Source organism: Leuresthes tenuis, unplaced genomic scaffold, assembly GCF_036924035.1.
Source record: "Leuresthes tenuis unplaced genomic scaffold, fLeuTen1.0.hap1 SCAF_8, whole genome shotgun sequence".
NCBI lineage: Eukaryota > Metazoa > Chordata > Actinopteri > Atheriniformes > Atherinopsidae > Leuresthes > Leuresthes tenuis.
Window position 1 is genome coordinate 22,045,770 of NW_027325362.1, and position 23,233 is coordinate 22,069,002.

A 23,233-nucleotide genomic window follows, 5' to 3' on the forward strand; every position below is an offset into this window, starting at 1 on the left:
GGTGATCGATGACATTTCCTGGTGCAGCTTCAGGATAAGGACTGCTGAAAATGTCGTCAGATGGTTCTCGATCCCATGGCCCGTAGCATGACTAGCTGCCTTCCCCATCCCTCCTCCTCCTTATAACTGGGAAAATTGACAGTGTGTAGTGTGTATACTACATAGTAATAGTGTGGATAATAGTGTGTATTGTCAAGTAGCAAGGCTTAGCTTGTGTTCGACATCATCGTGCAAGGACGAGTATGAGCTGAATCTTACAGCCTCCATAGCGTATACAGACAGAATTTCAATTCATTTTCAAGTAATAGTCTTTTGTATGAAGTTGTCAGTATCTCACTGTTGTGGAGTAATCGATGCCTACTTCTCTTTACAACTTGCTTCATGTCATTGATATGTGCAGGCATTCATTCATGCAAAGCTTTCTTATGATCCTGCCACGTCCTTTTAGTCATGGTGACATCTGGACTAAGACTTGGAAATTTACAGCACCTTGAATCTTTTCAGACAGATGTCTTCACATATGAATGGTTCATAGTCGACTCAAGGACTGCAAAGTGTCCAGCTCATATTACAGCAGGACAAACCCCAAATCATCCCCCTTCCACCATCGTGTTTAGGAGTTGCTTTGAGCTGTTTGTGCTGATATGTTTTCACCCAACAATGGCGCTGTACATGATGACTAAACATCCCCTCTTTGGTCTCATCTCAGGGTTTTTTTAGTTTATTTAAAAGCAACTTTGGAAACCTGAGCTTTTTTTCAGAGAGAGAGAGAGACGGCGTTCTCCTGCAACTCTTCCAAACAAGCCATACTTGTTCGGTCTTTTACTAATCGCACTGTCATGAACTGTAACACAAAACACGCCAACTGAGGCTTGAAAAGTCTGAGATGTAGCTATTTGATCACACTCTGAGCATGGAGTGAACTTGCTGGGACATCAACCATTGGGGGAAAATTGGCAACTATCTTGAAATTTTTCCACTTATAATGTCACAGACTCCAATTGCTTGGAAATGGCCATATAAGCCTTCCCAGACTGATGGGCAGAAACAACAGCTTCTCTAAGATTACTGCTGATTTCTTTCCTCCTTGGTATTGTAAATGTTCCAGACCAAGAAACTGCTGAAACGTCTGCTTTTATAGAGGTTCTCACACCTGCTGATGATTAGTTAATCAAGCAAATTTGTCTGGCAGCACCTAGCTGCTGCTTACGCTTGTAATTTGAATGGAAACAGTAACAAAGTACATTTTGTGTGTAGTATTTGTTGAATGAATAATGACACGGTGAAACATTTAATTAGTCGTCGCCTGTGATAATTAAAAAAAAAAAAATTCAAGAGGGTGTACTATCTTTTTTTTTTTTTTTTTACATAACTCTATGTCAAGCACGGTTTTGCTATTGTTCATACTTGGAACATTACATTGCACTGTTCACAGGTTGCTGTTCAATTTCAGACTCCAGTCTCTAGTTTATTATGCTGGCACACATGTCCATCAAACTGCTCGTAATCCGTCATTTGGAGCACTGCAGTCTTGGCTGCAAGCAGAGAAATAATGCAAGTTTTTGACATGGAAAGTGTGTTTGAACCAAGAACCAAGAATAATCCCATTAATTTTACAGAAGCGCAGACGGAAATATAATTAAAAGTTTTGTAATTAATTAGAGGTGCTCATCAAAGAAAAGGAATAGTGAATTACTGATTTTTATGTGGCTCAAACACAAGCGAAAAAAAGGCAAAGTGAGATACATAAAACTAGATATCCATCAATGAATCAGTTATAATGAAGCACAGTTTCTGGAGGCTTTTATCCTCTTGTGTCTGCAGGCAGAATACGCTGGTAGTCGCTTTCCATCAGCCAGCAGAACATATCACATTTTTACCTTACTTTTAATTCACCCTGACTCTCCGCTTCCCCAGAGCAAATGGCTATGATTGATGGCTGGCTGCCAGACTAATAACCACGTGGTCTTTTCCCTGCAGGTTTTCTGCATTATGGAGACATCTCCAGGGCTGTCAGTAAAGCAGAGGCCCAGGCCCTGGGGAACATTATTGACGAAGCTGTCCATGCGATCACCCCGGATGCCATACTAGCACTGACAGGTGGCTTTCGCAGGTACAAGACTTGTCTCCTCCTTTCAGTGATAAAATTGAACAGTGCTTCTCATTCCCACCCAATATTATTCAATTTATAATTGTATGCACAGGGAAAAACAAATCTCAAGGGGTCTATTTGATTCCCAAATATCTATTCTCTCTTAACTACTGTCAAAGCAGTGACTGTGTGGTAAATACATTAAAGTAGCTAGTGTCTACAAATGATTTGATCAGATGTATTTATCTTGCATTTAAATCTGTAGATGACCCTTGCCTCATTCCTTAGTTCTTGGTTTTAAAGGAAAACATACAAGTCAGCTATGTATTGCCTTAACATCAAGTCACTCAAATGCATTACACCTTCGATAACAGAGTGCATAAGTGCTCTTGTAAAGCAGCCTGCTGAGTGCAACTATTTGCTGAGAGACGGCACCTCCCTCTGTTGCCACCTCTTTGTGTTGCTCTTTTATTATGAGCAGTGCTTTGTGCCTGAGTAAGCACGGAGCACTCTGCTCTGTGGTGTTGTAAAAATCCAGCCATAACCAGTGGCGTGTGAGGTAAATAATTCAAAAGCAGTCTGGCAGTGAAGACGGGCACTTGCCTCTCAACAGAGCTCGCAGAGCTGCCACAGCTTAGCTGATGGCCTTTAAACGTCACATGCAACCAGAATTCTGCGTTTCTCTATAAACCTTATGAAAATGTCTCTTTTGTGTATGCCCTGTTTTCTACCATACTGTTGTGTGCACTTATGAGTACTCAGTTGCCTGCAGTAGACAGCATTCAGAGTGCTCTCAGTGTAGAGAATCAGCGATGAACACTGTCGTGTGCGCTAGGCTAAAAGCTACTCAGGAAGGGGCCATGGGAAGAACAAGTTCTATGCTATCTAAAACAACTTAAACCTAAAAAAAAGTGTATGGCTTTTCGAGCTATATTATGCATTTTTACATTATGTTACTTCAAGAATAGACAGTTGTTTACTTTGTCATTACACTTTCTAAACCCCAGTCTGCTGCATGGGTCACAACTTTGCATGAGAACATGAACCTTTTTACATACTTCTGTAACTGTAAGGCAGAAGTATGTCAACATCCACATTATACTGCTCTCAGCTCTCAGTTAAACGGCTGTGAAATTTTTTAGGTTTGAATTGCTTTAGATGGTGAAAAATCTGCTCTTCTCCCCTTTTGAGTTGTCTTTAGCTTAGTGCACCTGTGAGAAGTCCTTCTAATTCTAACCGTTAGCGCCAACTACAGTATACTGCAGTTGAGACACAAGTTACTCATAAGTTCTTCAAAAAGCCCCTCTTGGAAAACAAAAATGAAATTTGAAAAAAAAGAGAGAAAATCTTCAAACTACTTAACTTTTGCTGAAGGCGAAATGTGGGATGATGGTAACAGCTTAGCGACAGCTAAAATTCTGAGCTATAGGAGCCATAGTACAATCAGAAGGGTCATAAACTCTATCCCAAATCCATATCAAATTTGAATTGTTTGTTTTTTGTGTTTAATGATATATGCTGATCTACAGGTTTAGCTGTTTCTGCAGCAACTGTGCAATAAATGAACATACTGCCTGCAAGCTATCATATGATGGCTTTTTTGTTCAGCAGGTCAGTTCATGCCAAAAAAGCTAGCTGTGAATAGAGAGTTGACAATGTAAGCAGGTGGGAAAGAGATGTATACTCATTATCTTGACTTTATCTAGTTCAAAGCTGGAAAGACCATTGTTGTCCATTAGAAATTTTGAATCTTCAACAAAATGCTTCCAGAGGCTTTCTCTGAATTGCACAAAGTGACGAAATTCATTGTTGCTCACCCTTTCCCCTCTTTGAGGTTCAAAAGTGCATCAGTTTGACTTTGAGTTTCCCTTTTCTCTAATTTCCATGTCATAGTACACTTAAAGGGATAGTACTTTTTATATGATGTGAGGTTATATGCAGTACTTATGCGTAGTCGGTGTCTTCTTACCTGCACTAGACAGCGAAGTACTCTGAATTTGGAGAATGGGGGAGGATTCTGATGGGGATCTACTCAGAATAGGTTCACTGTAAAAGCACATTTTTGCCATCCAGCTGAGTCTGTTAGAAGTAATGTCAGACCTGTTGGGTAGCTTACTGCTCGGCATTGCCTTTTTCAAAGATTTAAAAGATGGTATGTGTGTTGTGTCTTTCCAGGCTGCTCATTAATTTCTATTGTCTCATAGTTGGTACTTTGGGACAATCAGTTACAGCTGATAAGCGTAAGAATAAATTGTACAAGTGCACGCAATGATGTGTGGAAACATGGACGTTCTCCGGTTGAGAAAATGCTTCTAAAAAAACTACTTGCCTAATGCAGTGATGTAGTTTCCAGTATCTAGAACTTTTGCTGAAACTTCTGACATTTTTGAGTTGTTTCAGATGGTAAAAATTTGCTCTTCTTTTAACTCTGTTGAGTTTCTGTTAGCTCAGCGTCTCTGTCTGAATTCCTCCCTGCTCTCCAAACTGACTGTCTACTGCGGGCAAGACAGTAATTGCTCATAAGTACTTCTCACATCCTTGCATACTTAAATAACAAACAACCCTCCCCCCAAAAAACTGAATCTTTAAATCAGAGGTGTGTTTTACTGCTTGCGAATCCAACTTCAGCTCAAGGTCAAAATCACGTTATTTCTTCACTCCGAAGTTTCATAGCTTTGTTTTGACTTCAGGACCGTGGACTGTATTTAATCTATTTCTGTGGTTAGAAGTTTATAACTCTCCCAAGTAAAGATCGTATCATACATCACAAGAAAAAAAAAAGAAAAGAAATCCAATATCTCTCATCTAAAAAGGGATAAATGACAGCTGGGAATATATCTGATTATGTAAATAACAGCTCCTCCAGGGGAAAATGTGGTGAGTGAGATGAGGAAAGTGATTAGAGCATCATGGATAGTTAACATCAAGAATGAAGGGGAGGAACTGTTTGAGATTTATGGGCCAGGAGTCTGCGGCAGATTGTAAAACGCCCCGTGAAAGAGCTATTATGAATTCAAACTGAAGGAGATGAAGCACACATTTACCTCATTTCATGTTTGTGAAGGCTTGGGGAATATTACAGGAGACCTAATTGGAATCCTGCAGTGTTGTAATGGAAGGACAATGACTTGTACATTAACAGTCAGTCAGTAAGTCATTCTCCTTTATCTTGTTGAAAAGAAGATTTGCCAGTCATGGTTTAAACATAGCAAGAGGCCAGGAACTCAAAAATTCAAATGCTCTCCAAGATGCCAGCACCACTAATAATCTAAATACGAATGCAAAATATTTGAAGATGTTCCCTTTTAAAGTCCTGTCAAAGCTTGATTTAATTACCTATAATTTCCAGCGTTATGTTGAGGTTCTCATTAGCTCTGTCTCCAAATCCGATAACCCTTGTCAAAAATGGAAATAGACATATACTATATACATCCTTAAATAGCTATGTTTGGCTCTGGCAAATCTTTCATCTATGGATGAGATACACAAAGAGATATCTCTGCTCCCAAAAAATGTCACAAAATAACCATCGGGCTTCTTTAGCTCAAACTGTCATCCACTTCAGAGAGAAACAGCATGGCGGGGATTTGTTGATGCCACTGACATTAGCCTTATTGAAAGGACAGCTGTGGAAGGCTGGTGACAAGTCATGAAGCAGTTTTTTTGAAGGGGGAGGATTAAAAATAGATTAGATGTGAAAATACAGCTTCTACCACCAATGAGGCTCATACGATGTCAGCAGAGCAGCATATTTATTTCAGTGTGAAGCCAGAAAGTCCCAGCTGTAGATGTTATTTAACATCAGATTGTCTAGAATATAACTCAAAGTGACACTGATGAGGGGAGCAGTGGTGTCTGCACTCATATCCCCAAACAGGGTCTGAATCTCACTGCTTTGTTTCCCTTGAACAATATCTGAGATGAGTATGCCTTATCTGTTTAGTTCACGGTGTCATGATTGTTAAAAGCAACTCCCTTATCGGCTTACAGGATGGAAGAGCAAAGTAAGCTGCCTGGCCTTGACATATAGTCCACACACACTTAATGAATTTTGCTGTTTTCATGCCATATCTTCCTGATTATCCCGTTGCTTCCGAGATTACAAGAATGGTAGAAGGAGAAATAATGCATCACAGCAAAAGTTGTTGTTTCGTCTTCCTGACCAGCTAGATTTAGGTACAGTGGAAGGCTCACCTTCCTGCAGAGGGATCCGTTTGGTAGATTTTCCAGCAGCAACACTTCCCACATCTGTATTATTCATACGTGTCGCCTTGTCGTCCACACAAATTTGTAAATAACCATGTATATTTTATAGGCTTTGTGCACAACTCTTAATAATTTAACATTTTCCCTCACGCGATAAAAGAGTGGCTTGGCTTAGTTCACACCCGGTGTTTGTGCTGTTGATGTGCAGCTCTGCTCTGTGTTGCACTTAACACAAATCTGTTACTGTGAACATTGCATTACTGGCCCTTCAGAGCTCCTGTTTAAGATGAATATTCATGGGTGTGACACACTGAGCAGAAGTATGTGCTGAAAAAAAAAAAGAAACCTATTCATCGGAGGGAAATAGATGAAAAAGAGGAAGAAGACAAAGACCCTTGCTGTGTTTTGATTGTAGAGTAGTTCCCTGTGAAGTGGATTGCACAGGGTATTCATTCAGCCATGTTAAGTAAGACTTCAAACCGTAGGGATTGCAAATGTTAAGTTCAAAGGGAACTTCAAACTGTGTAGGAAGGAACTCGAGTGATTCCTCACTTCACATTGAACTGAATAGCTAGATTACCCATTACACAGCAGGCGCTCTTACATGAAAAACAAACAAATAATTGCGTTAATTCAACCAAAACCTTTTAAAATCGTAGGAAATTGAGCGTCTCCAAACCAGTCTATCAGATCCAGATACTGCGGGTGGGCTCGAATCACTGCGAATACATACACTCAACTAGACTCAGATGGGCCCAGGTACTCTGTACAGGCCCCAAAGATCCATCTTTTCCCATCTTTTTGTAAAAATAGTAAAGCATAAGTGTACATTGATACAGACTATTCCCAGTAAAGCTGCTCTCATTCACATATTTTTCTGTTGTCAGGCGGCTTAATGCATCAGAAATTATAAATGAAAGTGCAGTCCATTATGAATATGTGTAAACTCCTGGTTGCTTAAAGCATTTCCAGACTGTTGCTCTGCTCTAATAAAATCTTGATTGAATAATCACAGTATCCTCTAACAACATCAACTTTCTAGTAACTTAAAGATGACGTCTGTGCAGTCAGTTTGGCTACACTAACATGTGCGATGATCTCTCACTGAGAAATCTAAAATTTGCTAAATGCCTTGTACTTTCTTTCACACCGTGCATAGAGTTGCAGTATCAAATGTCTTCCATGCTTGTTTACAAGGACGATGGTCCAGTAAAACTCAACACTGGATGTTACCATGCTGAGTGTGTCTTTAAAAAAAAAAAGAAAAGATGGCTAGACGGTGTAAATATGTTTTGTTGTAGTATTTCATCTTCTCAAGATTGACTATTGAAGTAATTAAAGTAAAATTAGCATATTAGCAAGTTAAGCTAAAGTTGATTCAGCTAGCTATAGCCTATGTGGAACAAATGTTAATATTACTCAGATATTTGCTTGCTAATATTACCACAGCAGCAGGGAGAAATATTTCAGGTGACTGGGTGACCAGTGTAAAGCATGATGAGAACGCTGTCTATATCAATGATATTCCCAGAGCAGGAAGCAATGGATAGGGAAAACATTTCATGTAAACAATGGATTGGAACACAGCTCCTGTTTCCAGAGAATGAGCCTAATGTGCTGTTGTCTGCTGTTCTGCCGACTTGGATTGAATTAGAGGAGATAGTTGCACTGATCTGACACATACTAAGATGAAAAATGTAATGCCATACTTTTACTTCCTCAAATAACCACCAATTTCTTTGTTAGCCCCCATCAAATACATGCAGGCACACAGATAGAATCACAATATTCTTAACCTCTGATTGGAACTGCCTCCAGCTTAGGTATTTCTTGTTAATCATGCCACACATTTTTGCTGTGCACTTGAGTGAATTTTGCCAGCGAAGCAGAGGTTAGCGAGATTCATTTCTCAATTTAAGCACACTGGAAACATTGGGGAATCTGAGCTATACCAATTAGGAATGTTGGGAAAGTCAGGGGAAAAGTGCTTATTCGGTAGATGGAAAGTTGTGATACATTCTCAGACAGTTGTATCCTACCAGTCAAATCAATAAAGAAGCGTCAACTTTCTGAACACATACTTGCATAAATGCCACCAGCAATAAGTAAAAATGTAAAATTAAAAAAAAAGAGAAAGAGAGAGGGGAGGTTAATTGACTATCAACCTATGACCCTGGCACAAAGCCAATACTCTTTGCCTCAAACACTAACCATTAGTATTATTATGCTTTGTGGAGTTCTGTTTTTTTGCTAATACTTTCTTGCTCCCTGAATTAGCCATGGTGACTTGGTGAATTTTCCCTCAAGCCATTCATATCATCTCTTCATTCCTTTATTATTACTCACTTTGACTGCCATCACTCGTTTGTCAGTGGCAGAGGAGAGATCAAACATAGACCCTTAGGGCTGCAGAGGCTTTTTTAGTGACACATCGCCCCGACATTCACTTTCATATTGTTTTGTAATCCGCAGTGACACTAGAGCTTATGTCTTTAGGGGTTTGACTATTATTTGTCAAAGGTTTGTGAGTGTGTGTACGTGGGTGTGGGCACTGGTTGGTGATTAGTTTGAGATGACGTCTTTTGGTAAGTAACACTGATGTAGGCTCAAGATAAGGCAGTGCCTCCCTTCAGCAAGACATAGGGAATACTCTTATGGCTAACTTCAGAACTGGTGGTTTGTGTTTATAGGAGGCAGTTGTGAGGGTTGCTACAATCGCAGGAACCCATTGCGTCTTTTTATGATTCCATCTGACTGCTGTTTTGAGTCATCCTGCAGCTTGTGTCTGCAAGCAGGCAGTAACAGCCAGGAAAACACCTTGGACAAGTGGTGAATCCATCACAGGGCTTGCCTTATACACACACAGGCACACTCACTGTCAAATTTATGTGAATTACATGTGCACTTTTCTTAAAATAGACAATTTTCTTGTCATTTTGCTTGAATAGCTGCAAGCATACAGAACTACAAACATAGAAAGAGACTGTAAGTCTTCACAACTGGTAGATACAAATTAGACGTGTGTGAAGATACTGAGATATTGAGAGCAAATTTCAGCAGAAGTTGAATAACTGCTGTGTGAGTGTCCAGTCAAGATGTGTTGTTGTGGTTATACAATAGAAACTGTGCTTGTGTTACATGGCCATCTGTTGGACACCCTCTGGGGGTTCTTCCCACCCTGGAGGTTCCTGTTTGAGGAGGAGCTCATAGCTGCCAGGTTGGTGGCACATTAAATGGCTGTTTGGTACCATAGTCAAAATGGAGTTAACATTTTTTTGTTGTTGTTCAGTAATATGGTTTAAGGCTGCTGGTTATATTCTTGCCAGATATGACCGATCTGACTAATTATAAGTCAACACATAGGTGACCACATATATAACCCAGCAACTCTCTGCTGACCCCATCGGTTGGGCATAAACATGTCTTGGATGGTCACTATATACATATTATTTCTGTAAAACTTGCTGCTTTTATTTGACAAAAGTAAAAACGCCAGTTATCTTTGGACCCTTTCTGACCTGGTGATGGAGATTTAAATATATAGAATTTCAAAGAGTTCGAAGAGTTTCTTCTGTCTAAAGTTGTTGCAGAGCTATTAATCTTTTTGGATAACTTTTTTTGGAAAGGTGCAAATGCCAGAAAAGAAGAACAAGAGCTAGCTGGAGTTAAACATCAAATGCTAAGAATGGATAAAAAGAAATGTAAAATAAAAAAACTATAGATATTGTAAGTAGTTATTGTATATGTAAATATTTCATGCTATGCAACCCGTTAAATATGGCACATGTGCATTATTAATATATGATTTTACATCTTGAAAAATATTGCATATGCATTTTGTTCAATACAATTGTTGCATCTCCATTTTCATAAATATAATTAAGTGTTGCTAGATTGTGGTTGTTGTTCACTCAAACAACTAATGAAGTTCATGGCAATTTTTTTTCCCCGATGCATGTTTCTAGTTAAATATTTGGATACATTGACGCATCTTTTAAATCATGGATTTCTCAGAAGACAGGCATGCAGAGAACCTCTTTTTTAAGTTTGAGAACATGACTTTTAAGTAGAGCTGCTATATCTGGCGGTACGCTGTGTGCAGCTAGCTTTGGGAACTGAAATGTTGAGAATAAACTCCTCTGGTCTATGAAATCAAGTTTGGAGGGCGACAGCATGAATCTATAGCCTCGCATACATTCCATTGCAGGAATGCAGCCATGTCTTCAAAGTCAGCATGGTTTCTTCTTCTAAACAGATTTTGAGACAAGCTCATTTGAAGAAGACATTTTGTAGATGTATGGTAAGTCAGTACTGGTTTGATTTAAGCTCAATTTAGTGTTGAAATGTTTTTCAGTCATTTCAACTTTTCTGAACTGAATTGAAAGCCAACTTCATTTTCGTCAGTTTGACTTTATGTTGAAATAGTATTTAAACTTCATTGTAGAAATTGTCACTTCTTCTTCGTTCTTGACAAATTGATTTTATTCTGGAAATTTGAGAATAAAAGGAAATCTGAAAAACTTGTTTGTGTTGGCAGGTAATAACTTTCAGTAGGAGAAGACTGGGGAAAAATGATCCTGTAAGCTGTGTCAGGCTCCATTTGGGTGTGATTTATGACACTGATCCAATCAAAAAGGATAATTCTGATTAAGGTTAAAACTCTGAGAGCTGCAGAAACAAGAAGGGAGCTAAATGCGCCCTAGCCAATATACTTTTTAGAGTTGAATCTACCACTTTGTTCGTTAAAGACTGTGGCTAAAATATCATTCCTTTCCTTTTCAGGCTTCAACGTGGGTGCTGTAATTGTTTTATGTCTTTATTTCCAGGGGGAAGGAATTTGGTCATGATGTAGACTTCATAGTGACCACACCAGAGCTTGGAAAGGAGGAAAGACTACTCGCCGACATTATTGAAGGATTTAAAGAACAAGTAAGTTGTTTCGTACAACTGTATGCAACACTTTGGGAACGCATGATCAAAAATTGGAATTATTAAGTGTGAGGAAGATGAGCTGATTTACATAAATATGAAAATGGAATACTTTTTCAACATTTTAAGCAAAATCATTGAATTTCCCTTGGGCATGCCAAAAGATTTTTAGCTTTCATGACTTTTTCATGACCAGCTCTCTGAACTCAGGTGGTTAGGACTATAGTCTATATCTTTGTTAGAAAAAGGCCAGGAGAAATTTCATCCAAAACCTTTGGGGACACCGTAAAAAGCATGCACGTGAGGCCCAAGGATCTCAGTGAACGTAGGCCTGTTTGTTGAAAATTTGCCCTCTAAAAAGAGATGAAAGACTCTTAGCTCAGTTCAGACATTTACAAGCTCTGGTGCTGCCAGATGTGATAACACTAAGCGCCGATCATGCAGAATATCTACATTCTTCTATTCTATTTTTTAAAACTGAAATCTGGAAAAAGAAAAAAGGTGATCTTGTTCCTATTTACAGTATCAAAGGAATGTTATGCCTGAGGGAAATCTGCTAATCTTTTACTTGGGTAGCTGCAGCAACAATTTTTTATTTTTTTTTACTGCCGTTTTTTTTTTTACTGTATTTCTATATCCCTGACATGGGCGCAGATGGCACAGGGGACGGGGGGAACATGACCCCCTCCAGATTCATAGTGACCCCGATCCGCCGATTAATGTCCCATTACTTTGACTTACTTGCATTGCAGCGTGTATGGAGAGCCCAGCGTTTGTGTGCTACAACTAATGGTGCCTTCCAGTTGTACACGGATGTTGGAATTTCCTAGATCCAAGCCAGATTTTTTATCTGAACCCCATGTGAAGTCAGATCCGGCTCGGAAAGTCGGATTAATCTTACCAGCCCTACATAGAATTCATGCTATCTGCTACTCACGTAAACAGTAGTTACATGCTTTTTTTGTATGTTTGTAAGGCTGGGTGGTGCTGGGAGTTCTCAACTTTGGGGTCACATTGTTTCGTACTCCAAGTTCCGAGTTTCATTGTAGATGAACGCACCGAAGGACGACTGTCGCTGCACGTGTCAATGACAGAGCCGATGACTTCTAAAAGTAATTCCTAATAGTACCACTAATGTCATTTAAAATGTGAGTTTAATTGATAGTATGCATACTTATTTTTATTTATAAAAACATATTGTGGTTTCCACTTCTGAGTTCGCACACAAACATTTAAATAAAACATATTTTGTATAAAGCACGAGGTTATGGTGGGTGATTGGTATTCCAGACAGTTTCATAATGTATGGCTGGTGTTAGTCAGGTAGGCCTTTGTTTAACAGTGTTCATTGTTGTTTATCCATGATTTCAAATGATTCTACAATGGCTTTTTAGTGCAAACTATTGGCCCATAGAGTATAACAAAAGCAACTACTTGAGTGCCAGTTAACGCCCAAATTACTCAAAAATAACTTATTGAGTTGAAATCATTTGTTGACAGCTTGGTCCCCCTCAGTTCAAAAGTCCCATCTGTGCCCCTGATCACTGAAATAATGCTAAGCTATGTAAAATACATAGACAATATTAATATATATATATATATATATATTATAAAAAAAGTCCACTTCAATATGTTTGGAAAAATAACATTTTTTTTGTCCTGGCCAAATGTACCATAGGTGGAAGTAAATACACAAACACAATTCTACAAAAAAATACAATAATGATAATAACAATAAACCTTATAATGATAACATGACAATAATTAAAGAAAACAAAAAAACAGCCCCGGAACATTGAAACCTGTATTATTTTAGGGCTTTCAGTAATAGAAGGTAGTACAAGGAAACATCTATAAATTCCTTTACCTTCTAAAAATATTCAAATTTGTTCAGAGTTTCGAGAGACTAAACTTTTGGGTCCATCTGGCCATCTGCGTTGCCGTATCCTGAATGCATAATCAATCACTTTTTAATTAAACTCAAACTATATCTTTTCGCACTGTAGCCTGGAGTGGTGGACCTGCCTAAGGATTCAGCCCCTGTATTTTTCAGTTATACTTTTAATGGAGTCAGTCAATTTGCAATACTTTACAGTGGTGTCCTTGGGAACAGTCATTTCATAAAACTTGAAAAGAGGAAGGACGAGTGAAAGATGTTCTGGATTCTGCAACTTCAGCTGCACGCCATGAAAAGAAATTAGGAAAAGTTGAGGGAATCCAACAAAAGAAAAATAGTACAATTGGTTATATTTAGGGACCACAGACAGACATGGACACTTTCAATGGAATATGGGCAGAAAAGAGAGGTAGGCGAGAGGATGAAAGGAGAGGGTGAATGGAGAGGAAGGAAACAGACAGATTTCAGCTGATGAAAGCAGCGTGAAAGCCAGTATAAAGTGAGAAGGGTGAGAAAATGTGTGAGCGACAGATAAAACTGAGACAGTGTTTATAGCAGGCTCTGCTGACATACACTTAATGGTTTAATTAATGGCTGTACTTGAATAATGACAATTATTTGCTGCTAATTTCACAGTAATGTGGTATAAAGTGTCCAATTTAAATCTCAGTGCATGAAAACGCGTTTATCGAAGAGGACTGAACTGAGGTGTTATTACAAACTATGCAAATTATCCAGTAATTTTCCTATAATACATTAAAAATTGAAGAGAAATTTGTTACTGTTTGCACTTTGGATGAGGACTACATTTTCTTGATGCAGATAACAGGACAAAAACATTTCATCACAGCATAATGTTGTAAAAACCCAACGATGAGACCCAAAAGCAGAACAAAAAACCCCAAAATGGTTAAATAGGTGTTCGTGTCTCACAAAATATGCGCCAAGTTCCAGTTCCAGAAGTCCAGAATAGTTCTTGTTCTGGCAGACTGATAGCAGGTGGCAGGCAAGCAGGCAGAGGGACAGACAGGCTGCAGATTGAGTTATGGCAGGCAGGACTGACTGATCAGCTGGGGGTGGAATCCAGGCTGGCATGAACAATGATCTGATGATGAGTGAAGAAAAGATCAGAGTTGATTTACTGCTGGCTGGTAAGATAATTGTGGTCAGGTGAGGAGAGGGACTGCCAGGGAGCTGGGGACCACACCCACAGCACACAGAGACAGTCGGGGAAGAAAGACAAGCGCGATGGAAGAGGGAAAAGGAAGCAAACAAGGCTATGAAAACCAAACAAAGGACCAGGAGCAGAACAAGTAAAGCTGATAATGCAGCACACCTTTATGTTGGTTTCCCACAAAGGTCTCTTTGACTTTTCAGGGTTTTTTTTTGTCTATTCTTGATGTGAGATGATATCTGATGAGACATATACTCATATACAAGCACCATGGGTAACATAGATCTATAAAACCCAGATACTGGTTACATATTGCTATTCAATTCAGTTACTCAAGGCATTTTGATTTTGGATACAAGATATATGACAGCTATGCACATCGGCACCCAGAGAAGCATCTACATTTTCTATTGGAGCTTCCCAAAGTCAAGGAGGGATCCCTAACAGGATGCCGCATCATAAAACCTCCCCAAGGGACTGCTCAGAGACTGTCAAAGATCCCTGAAGGAAAAGAAAAGTACTAAATGAAGGATTTTGCCTTTCATCAATGAAAATTTCAGGGGTCCTCTTTGTCTCCTGTGTTCTTATAGCACGTACAATCCTTTGTGCATCTCTAAAACGGTGCGGACAGACCATGGACATCAGCGCAATTTGCATTTAAATGCCATTAAGAGAGTTTTCACTGCATTTGCCGTCAATTGTAAAGTTGCAAGCATCGTGATTTGTTCCATCAAAAAAACACCAAAGTGGAGACCGTATGCAACCTAGTTTATTTCTTCAAACCACTCAAGTATAATATGTCTGCTTCACATTTCTTTTTTTTTTTTAAATATTCATATCTGAGATTGTGCTCCAGACCAACGCAGGGGTTTCTGTTTTTCTTTGTCTTCATTTCTTTTCTTGAGCATTCCTGGTTGGTTTGGAAAACATCATAAAAAAACCTCAGAATGAAAATAAATGCTTTGCCATTGTTTTCACTGTTTCCATGGCAACGTTTCCCACTGATGTTTGGTCAGCAGCTAAGAGACGCCTGCACATCTGAAAACTACTCCACAAGGGTACGTCACTGGCCCACGTGTAATCAGCTGGGCATGAAACAGATTCTTTTATTACCAGCCCTGATGAGTCTTCGTGAGGTTGGTTCTTTTGTTGGCTACATATGAAAACCTGGCTGTATAAGTCATGTTTTTAACACTGTCGTCAGTGTTTGCTGCCTGTTGATCAATGTCTCCAGGCACGTGAAAGCCTCACAAAGACACGTCAATGAGCCAAGGCTAAAAACTTTGACCTGTACCTTGATGAGTCAGCACAACAGCTTGTATCTCTCTACACGCATAGTTGTTTTTAAATCGTTCTTTCATGACATATATGGGGAAAATTGTGCTCTTCTCGTTGCGCCCTTATAGCTCATAGCTGCTCCTATTGGCATTACTCAGTTTTCTAAACTGAGAGCGCTCTGATTGTCATCTGCTGAAGGTGGGACACTGAAGACTCATCAATACTTCACATGACCCCAAAAGACTGAATTACCCCTCTTAGATTAGATGCTACGAACTTAAGTGAAAGAACATGAAGTTTTAGTTCCTATTCTTTTCATTAAATGATTTTCATTTTCCCTTGAACACGAGGAGCCAACCTGTTTAAAATAAGGCTTTAAAACTAGGACAGTTAGTTCTTCTTCTTCCTTTCACCTCCAATTGTTTTGAGTAAGCAGCTGTATTAATACTATTGATTCATGTTATTATTCTTTTTTTAATTTCTGGTAACCTAAAGCCTCTGACGCATTGTTGATGACATGCGCAGGAGAACGCTAAGATACAGTGATGTTTTATCATCAGCTGTATGTTTTTCATCAGCTTGTAGTTTTGCACACTGCACTTTCAGAGCAGAGGGTTTCAAGCAAAGATCAGTTACAGATCAAAGTCATGAGCTTACTCTTTTACATCTGTGCCATTTTCCTTTTAAATGTGGGCCTTTGTCTGTATTTTATTTGAACCGTTCTGCACCATTTTGTTATTTGCATGCACAGATATGCACACACGCCAACTACTGGGCCCAGTCACATGACAAATCTCAGTTTATAGATGTTAGACACGAGATCACTGTGACAGCAGATGAAATATGCTGAGCTGAGACTTTGAGACAGTTTTCCTATATTGTCCTGGCCATGTGTCAGCAAATCAAGCTTTCATTTGGCACTTAATGTTATTTGGAGAGCTGGTAGATCCAAATAAATCAAGCTCAGTGCAGTGTGAGAAAAGACTTTAAATTGGGTGATGAGATGAGAGGCCTTTTTCTCTTTTCAGGAGCTGAACTGAATAAGTAGGAGGGAACTGTTGGAGCCTTATACTGATGTTTAATTCAATTTACTCTGAAAGAAATAAAATTAGATTTTTTTTCTATAATTCCCTGCCTGTGTTGCGTTTCAACACCCATTCATTTATCTATTTCTTTTCATTTGTCTGTAGATTGCTTTGCCTTTAAGCTTTTAAGTTCTGTATTTAAACAATAGGGGCTAATTTAAGTTTTGTAGTGTACACGCATAGTTTGTATCCTTTAAGAGAAGAAGATTTAAAAGAGGCAGAGTCAAGTTTGATTTGGTCCCGCATCTGATTAGAAGGATTGTGCACATCCACGCACACACACACACATACACACACACACAATCTTGTTCCTATAAGCACAACTCACAAGAGGACGGAAATAATTGAAGGCTCAGTCAGATAACAAAAGAAGTACCGTGTTCATGAATGCTTCTACAGCGCTGAGCCACAGACTCACACCCAATCTTAACATATACAGAAAAGTAGTGCATCAGGCTGTTGCAAGCCAGCGTGGAGGAGAAAAAGAATTCTGACTCACCAGTTAGTCGTAAATAAGATCACCCTTCCTTTTCTCTCTTAAACTTTTATTAAAACTGACTCTGGAGAAATAGTCAGCAGATTATCAGCCTTCATGTCCACGTGTGTTTGGTTGAGCAGGTATGATTTCACCTCTTTTAAACAGGAGAATAAACTCTCAGCTAAGACTCTTGCTAAAGTAGTACTTGGCAGCAGTTTCAGGAGTTTGACCACGTCGTCGGACCGCTTCTTTGTCAAAACTACAAATGCAAGGCCAACAAAGTCGTTGTTCTCTTCATATGCAGACTTTCCATTCTGTCAGGGAGCTGGTCTGTTCAAAGAAAAAAAAAGGTATCGCCCAGCCGATAATGTAACATGTCCCCCTCCCCTGATGAATGTTTTCTTGAACGAGCTTTAGCAGGCTGTGCTAATATGTTCCCTACAGCAGCATTTGGAGCAGTTGGATTGTGATTAGTCAAAAGGCTAGCCTGGGTACAGATTTAGTCATAGTTACAAAAATTCCCCTGACAACAGACAACGTCCTGATGGATTGTGTATTACCCTTAGGGAGGCAATGCAAATTTTTTTTTTTATCCTTGGATCAGAGGCTATTGGCAGTATTTTTCGTCAAATGAAAACAAAGACTCAAACAAAACAATACTGTATTTTTATACTTTATGCCCTCCCCTTTCTTTTTTTAAATTCTTATTTCATCCCTTGCATCTTATAAGGAGTCACGCTGCAGGACAATAGCTGCTCATGAAGTTTCAAGGCTAGAGGGCCTTGGTAGCCTGAATGAGCTAAATCAAGTTTTTATTGCGAGGGTTATATCGGATACTTCTCAGCAATGAAACGCTATGCGTGGAAATACAAAGGGGAGATTTCAGACTAACAAGGCAGCATTGATTGCACACCATTCATCATGTCTGCCCTCAGAGCTCTATTGGTGAAAGGTGTCTGGCGATATCTTGCAGACAGATACAGTCCTCTCAGTTACCTAAAAATGAAAGCTCTGAAAGGCCATTTGTGTAGAAATGTTCAGTATATGACATTCTAGGTCAAAAAATGGGGATGAAAACAGGGAAGGACTGAACGTTATCCTATTCATAGTTGGAGAGGGTCGTGAGAGGACACAAGTACTTCATGATGTGTGGGATCATAGTGTCTAGTTACTGAGTTCTTTTGTCATCATTGGGTTTAAAAATAAATCCCTCAATCTTCAGTCCCCTGTTCCATCCACACCTCCTCATGTCTGCACCTCATCAGAGGTCCACCCTTATGATAATTACCTCCTACCTTCTGTGTTTTATCACAGAAGCTCACGCTCACCTCTTGCATTTACAGTCACTAAAGGTAGACAGAACAAGGGTGAAAGTGTGAAAGTATGTGCGGGGACAGTGTGAAAAGACGGATGTGAGACAGCGAGTTGGATAGATATCACAGGTGTTAAAGAGGCTTTAGGAGCCTGAGACGGGACAACTTGATATGACTGGGAGCTTTCTTCTCAGCGGGGCGGTTGGAACAGGGACGGAGAGGGGACCGGTCTGTGGGGATGAGGACACAAGAGACTGTGATTAAGTGGAGGTAACAAAGGTTGACTTTAAGTCGTGTAACCTTGTCATCTGCAATCGAGCCCCTTGGGGGCAAAGTGTCTTTACTCAGGCCTGATATCATAGCCAGCCCCTGGACACCACCCCTCCCCTATCCATCTAGCATGCTTCTCCAGCCTGCAGGGAGTTAAAAATACATCTATCCAGAAATGTCCTTGTAAAAAGGGGTTCATCATTTTTTTTCTTCCCTCCTCTACTGCTGATATTCAGGAAGCATAACTTGGGGGCAGAGGCAAGGTCAGTCACAAGCTTCTGAGGCAGACAGATGAGATTCAGCTTGCCTCTGCTAATAGCAACGGAGAGACAGAGGAGGCCATCTATCATATCTGTCTCTAAATACTGTATAAGCACTGCTTTCTGAAGGCTGAGCTCTGTACGTGTCGCTGTCTTTACGGTGCCATTCAGCACAGGCTTTATTGTTCCACATTCTGTCTGAGTCAACGGGGTTTAGGGATTAAAGAGCACTGCCTTTAGTGGATAAGTGTTCTCAAAAGAGCTGCCTATACGGCTGAGGTTATTCCACAGTCAAACAAAGTTAGTCGCTTTAAGACCTATATAAAAGCTGAGCAGTAATGGCTACTCTGATTGCTGCTGAGGGGAGACACAAAATGCTCCATTTTCATTTCATGTAATCAGTCTCCTTCATTCTGGCACAGCTGCATATCGAAGTCAACACAGTTCAGACGATCCCGAATAAGACACGCTAATCTGCAACGCGAAGGCTTGAAGTCTTGTGGTCCTTTTTTTGTGAGCCAGGTAGAATGGGAGATGAGATCAGCCTCCTGGCCCCTGACCAATTCTGCGCTGATTTTCTGGATGCAGGTGGCAGTCTGTCACACTCTCAAGGAAAGACCCCGATAAAAATAATACTCTAATAGAAACAAAATGCAGCTCAACCTTGAGATCATAGATTGAAAAAAAAAAAACATGTTCTCTCAAATCTATTTTTCTTTTCTTTTTTGCACCAGTTCCAGGGAGAGCTTTAGGGAAAAAGATTATCTTCCTGCTGTCCTCCTCTGTAAACAGCTCTGGTGGAATGAGCTTACTCTCAGATGCTCGCTGACATTACCTGCTGCGTAGGTGATGATTACAGACTACTATTGGGCTAAACAGCCAGTGGAAATGGTGAGACGGGGAACTTGGTGACATCTTGTTTTCATATGGTGGATTTGTGAGTGAATGGGCGTAAGACGAAAAGTGAGAACGAAAAAGCTGTGCTGCAGCACTCTACTGCATGTGTGTAGGCAGGAAGCTCACTAAACAAAGGGGATCTTAATTTAGTTACCTAATGGTCTGTGTAAGTGGCACGGCAATCTGGGAATTGAGCAGCTACTGTGTGCTAACTTAGCTTTTAGGGTAAACTGTCAATGCTCCATGGCATTCAGTGTAACCAGTGGGCATACTGTATATTTGCATGTTCATAGGCAGATATGACCCCAATTTAAGATCAAAGGCTGGAACGCTATGTGAAACGTAAGAAAAAAGGCATTAATTTGCAAATCTCTCAAACCAATATTTTATTGACAATTGAACATATTTGAATGAAAAATATTAGCTCATTTTGAATTTGCTGGCAGCAACACACTTCAAAATGTTTGAACGGGTTTAGATGTGTTGCATCTAATAAACTTCTGAAGACTGGGGAGAGCAGTTGCTTAAGCTTCAGCAGAGGAATGTTGTCCCATTCTTGTGTGATACAGGATTCCAGTTGCTCTATGTTCCTGGGTCTTCTTTGTCTTATTTAGTTTAGTATGATGTGCCAAAGGGGAATGCACGGGGGTGTGGTGGTTAGCACTGTTGCCTCAAATCCCAGCTGGGGCCTTTCTGTCAGGAGTTTGCATGTTCTCCCTGTGTATGCTGGGATCTCTCCGGGTACTCCGGCTTCCTCCCACCAAAAACATCCATGGCAGGTTAATTGGTGACTCTAAATTGACCCCAGGAGTGGGCGTGCATGGTTGTTTGTGTCTGTGTAGCCCTGTGATGGACAGGCGGTCTGAGTTAGATTAAGTGGGTATAGAAAATGGATGGATGGATGATATGCCAAATGTTTTTGATCGGTGAAACGTCTGGACTATGGAGTTATGCTGGTTTAAAAGATGCAGTATGCAGTTTACCGTTGTTGCTGAAATATGCAAGAAAAAAGACAAGATTTCCCAGAAAAAGACAAGACATTGTCTAAATGTACAAGTATGTATATAATCGTTTGATGATATTGTGTACTGCTGATGATGAATTATTCAAAGTCTTTGCAATTTTACAATAAGGAACAATATTCTGAAATTGTTTCTTTGCAGATTGCCGGACCCCATCTTTACTTTACTCATCTTTACTGACTCAGCCTCTCTTAGGTGCTTCTTGTTACTTGAACTTACTTTTCAAGCCTTTTGTTGCCCTTGTTCCAACTTCTTTGAGACATTTTGTTACCATAAAAGTCAAGATGAGCTATTTCTCTGTTTCTCTCATGAAACAGAAATTATATAATTAGTTTAGGATGTTGCAAATCATTGGATTTTGTATCTATTAACATTTCACAAATCTTTCAAGCCAATTTGGAGTTGGGGTTGTAGTTTACCAATTTAATGTCACCTTAACTCATTAATATTTTTTCCCTGAAGAGACCAATGTGATTTAAAGTTGAATCCACATACAGGAGGCACTAAAATAGTCTCTGGAATATGAAGTGACCATTTGTGGCCCCTTGTATCAGATGGACTGCAGACCTTCTCCCGCTACTTGTCTGTTGTATAGCTCTGGGGGATTTAAATTTCAGATTTGTCCGTATTTAAGTGCTTTTATGCTGTCATCTTGGCCTGATCTAAGTGGGTACTGTCACTGCCTTTAGCGACGCTATTACTAAATGTTAAGCGAACTTTAAGAATCACGATCCCTTGCCTATTATTGGAAGGTGAATGGTTATCTGTAATTGCAGAGGGAGAGCAGTGGTGCCGACATGGATGAGAATTTTTGCCTGCAGTTGCACAAGGAAAGACTCCATCCTTGAAGATAATTAAAGGAGGAAAAGCAAAGAGGGGCTTGGTGATTTCTTTGAGCTCCTCTCTCGATGTGTCACTCAAGTTTTCATAACCGCCATCACCTTGGATTTCTCAAAAGCCCCTTGGGAAACATTGTCCTCATCTGACGACCTCCTGTCGGGCAGGACTGCTCAGCAGTGACAATTTATGCTTGCTGACAATGTGTTTAATGTTTTGTGATTAACCTCCTTCATCTGCTGGACAGGCAGAGTGCCTGCTCGCTGGACTCACTCCCCCAATTATTGCTCTTTAAGGAGAGTGAGGCAGATTTATGGCTTGAGAAGCGAGTGGTATTCCAACAATTACGCTGGGCACTGGAATTAAATTTACAATTTGTAATCTTAATCGCCTTGACACTCCTGAAGCCAGGGACAAGCATCATGAGCCAGGACGAGGCCCTAAGGAAATCAGCTCATGGGCTTTCTGTCTTTTGCCTCTATCTCTCTATCTCCACGTGTCTCACTTTCTCTTAAAGGTGGAACTCTTTATACGCTGAAAAACCTTCCTTGCTCTGCTCTTCAGAACACTAACGTATAACTTACTTTACGCAAAGAGTGGAACTATTATTCTACTTGACACTTAACAAATGCTTAACACTTCTGGTCCACGTCACACTAATTACAAGTCTGTCCACTTCTTTTCACAAAGGCTCATATTCTTCGAACGTTTTACAAATCTACTGAATAATACTGTTCTGTTTTGTTAAAGAAATCATTTCCCCCAAAAACTTTATTTAACCACTCACGGCTTTGCTTTTGATTTGATTGGTGATCAAGCTTCATTCGTTTTACAGAAACAGCCATCTGCAACAGCAAAGATCAGGTATTGGTTAAACCAAAACTGCATCAAGAACAGGATATAATGAGATGGCTGTTTCAAACTACATTCAGAAAAACACTTTAAACATTTACTGAATATTGTAAATATATGTGCAAAGGTTTCAGTACTCAGATTAGCAGTTTCGCATATTAGTTGTATATTGGATTCGCAAAGAGCTTTAAGTCATAGCGATGGACATGGATTGTCTCTGTAAACTGGGATGACAAAAAGCTCTACTGGGGCATTAGCAACCAATCGTTCAAGTTGTTTATCATTAAGTGAAATTATATTCTTACTACCAGTCTCTGTTTGGAGCCTAATCCCACCCAATGTACAGCCGTAACTGTACAAAAGCAAAATCATTATTCTCTGTTTCGTCCAGTAGTCGTGCTCCGTTTTATGTAGAAATGTGGTTCAAACACCAAAATGATCAGCTCATTCGCATGACAACTGCTATGACTTTTCTCATAGCTACGTTGTACCGTTTCTAAAATAATTCATCTGGGAAAAAAATAATCCCCATTAAAATGATGGAATGCCCAGAGCAAGGCAGTAACTGATACAGAGTGAGAGTGCCCACAGTGTTCACGGTATGTGCATAATCATGGTCATTTTTTTCATCAAAACTTGAGAG

At 39.8% G+C, this 23,233-nt stretch overlaps 1 protein-coding gene across 1 annotated transcript in view; it reads left to right on the forward strand.

Annotated features, from left to right (window-relative positions):
• The window catches only part of dntt (deoxynucleotidyltransferase, terminal), a 101,260-nt gene that overhangs the window by 29,827 nt on the left and 48,200 nt on the right, over positions 1-23,233 (forward strand). Inside the window, exons 7-8 of the mRNA XM_072391429.1 lie at positions 1,981-2,113; positions 11,125-11,227. Of these exons, the coding sequence (XP_072247530.1) occupies positions 1,981-2,113; positions 11,125-11,227 (236 nt within the window). The remainder of the gene's footprint in view (positions 1-1,980; positions 2,114-11,124; positions 11,228-23,233) is intronic.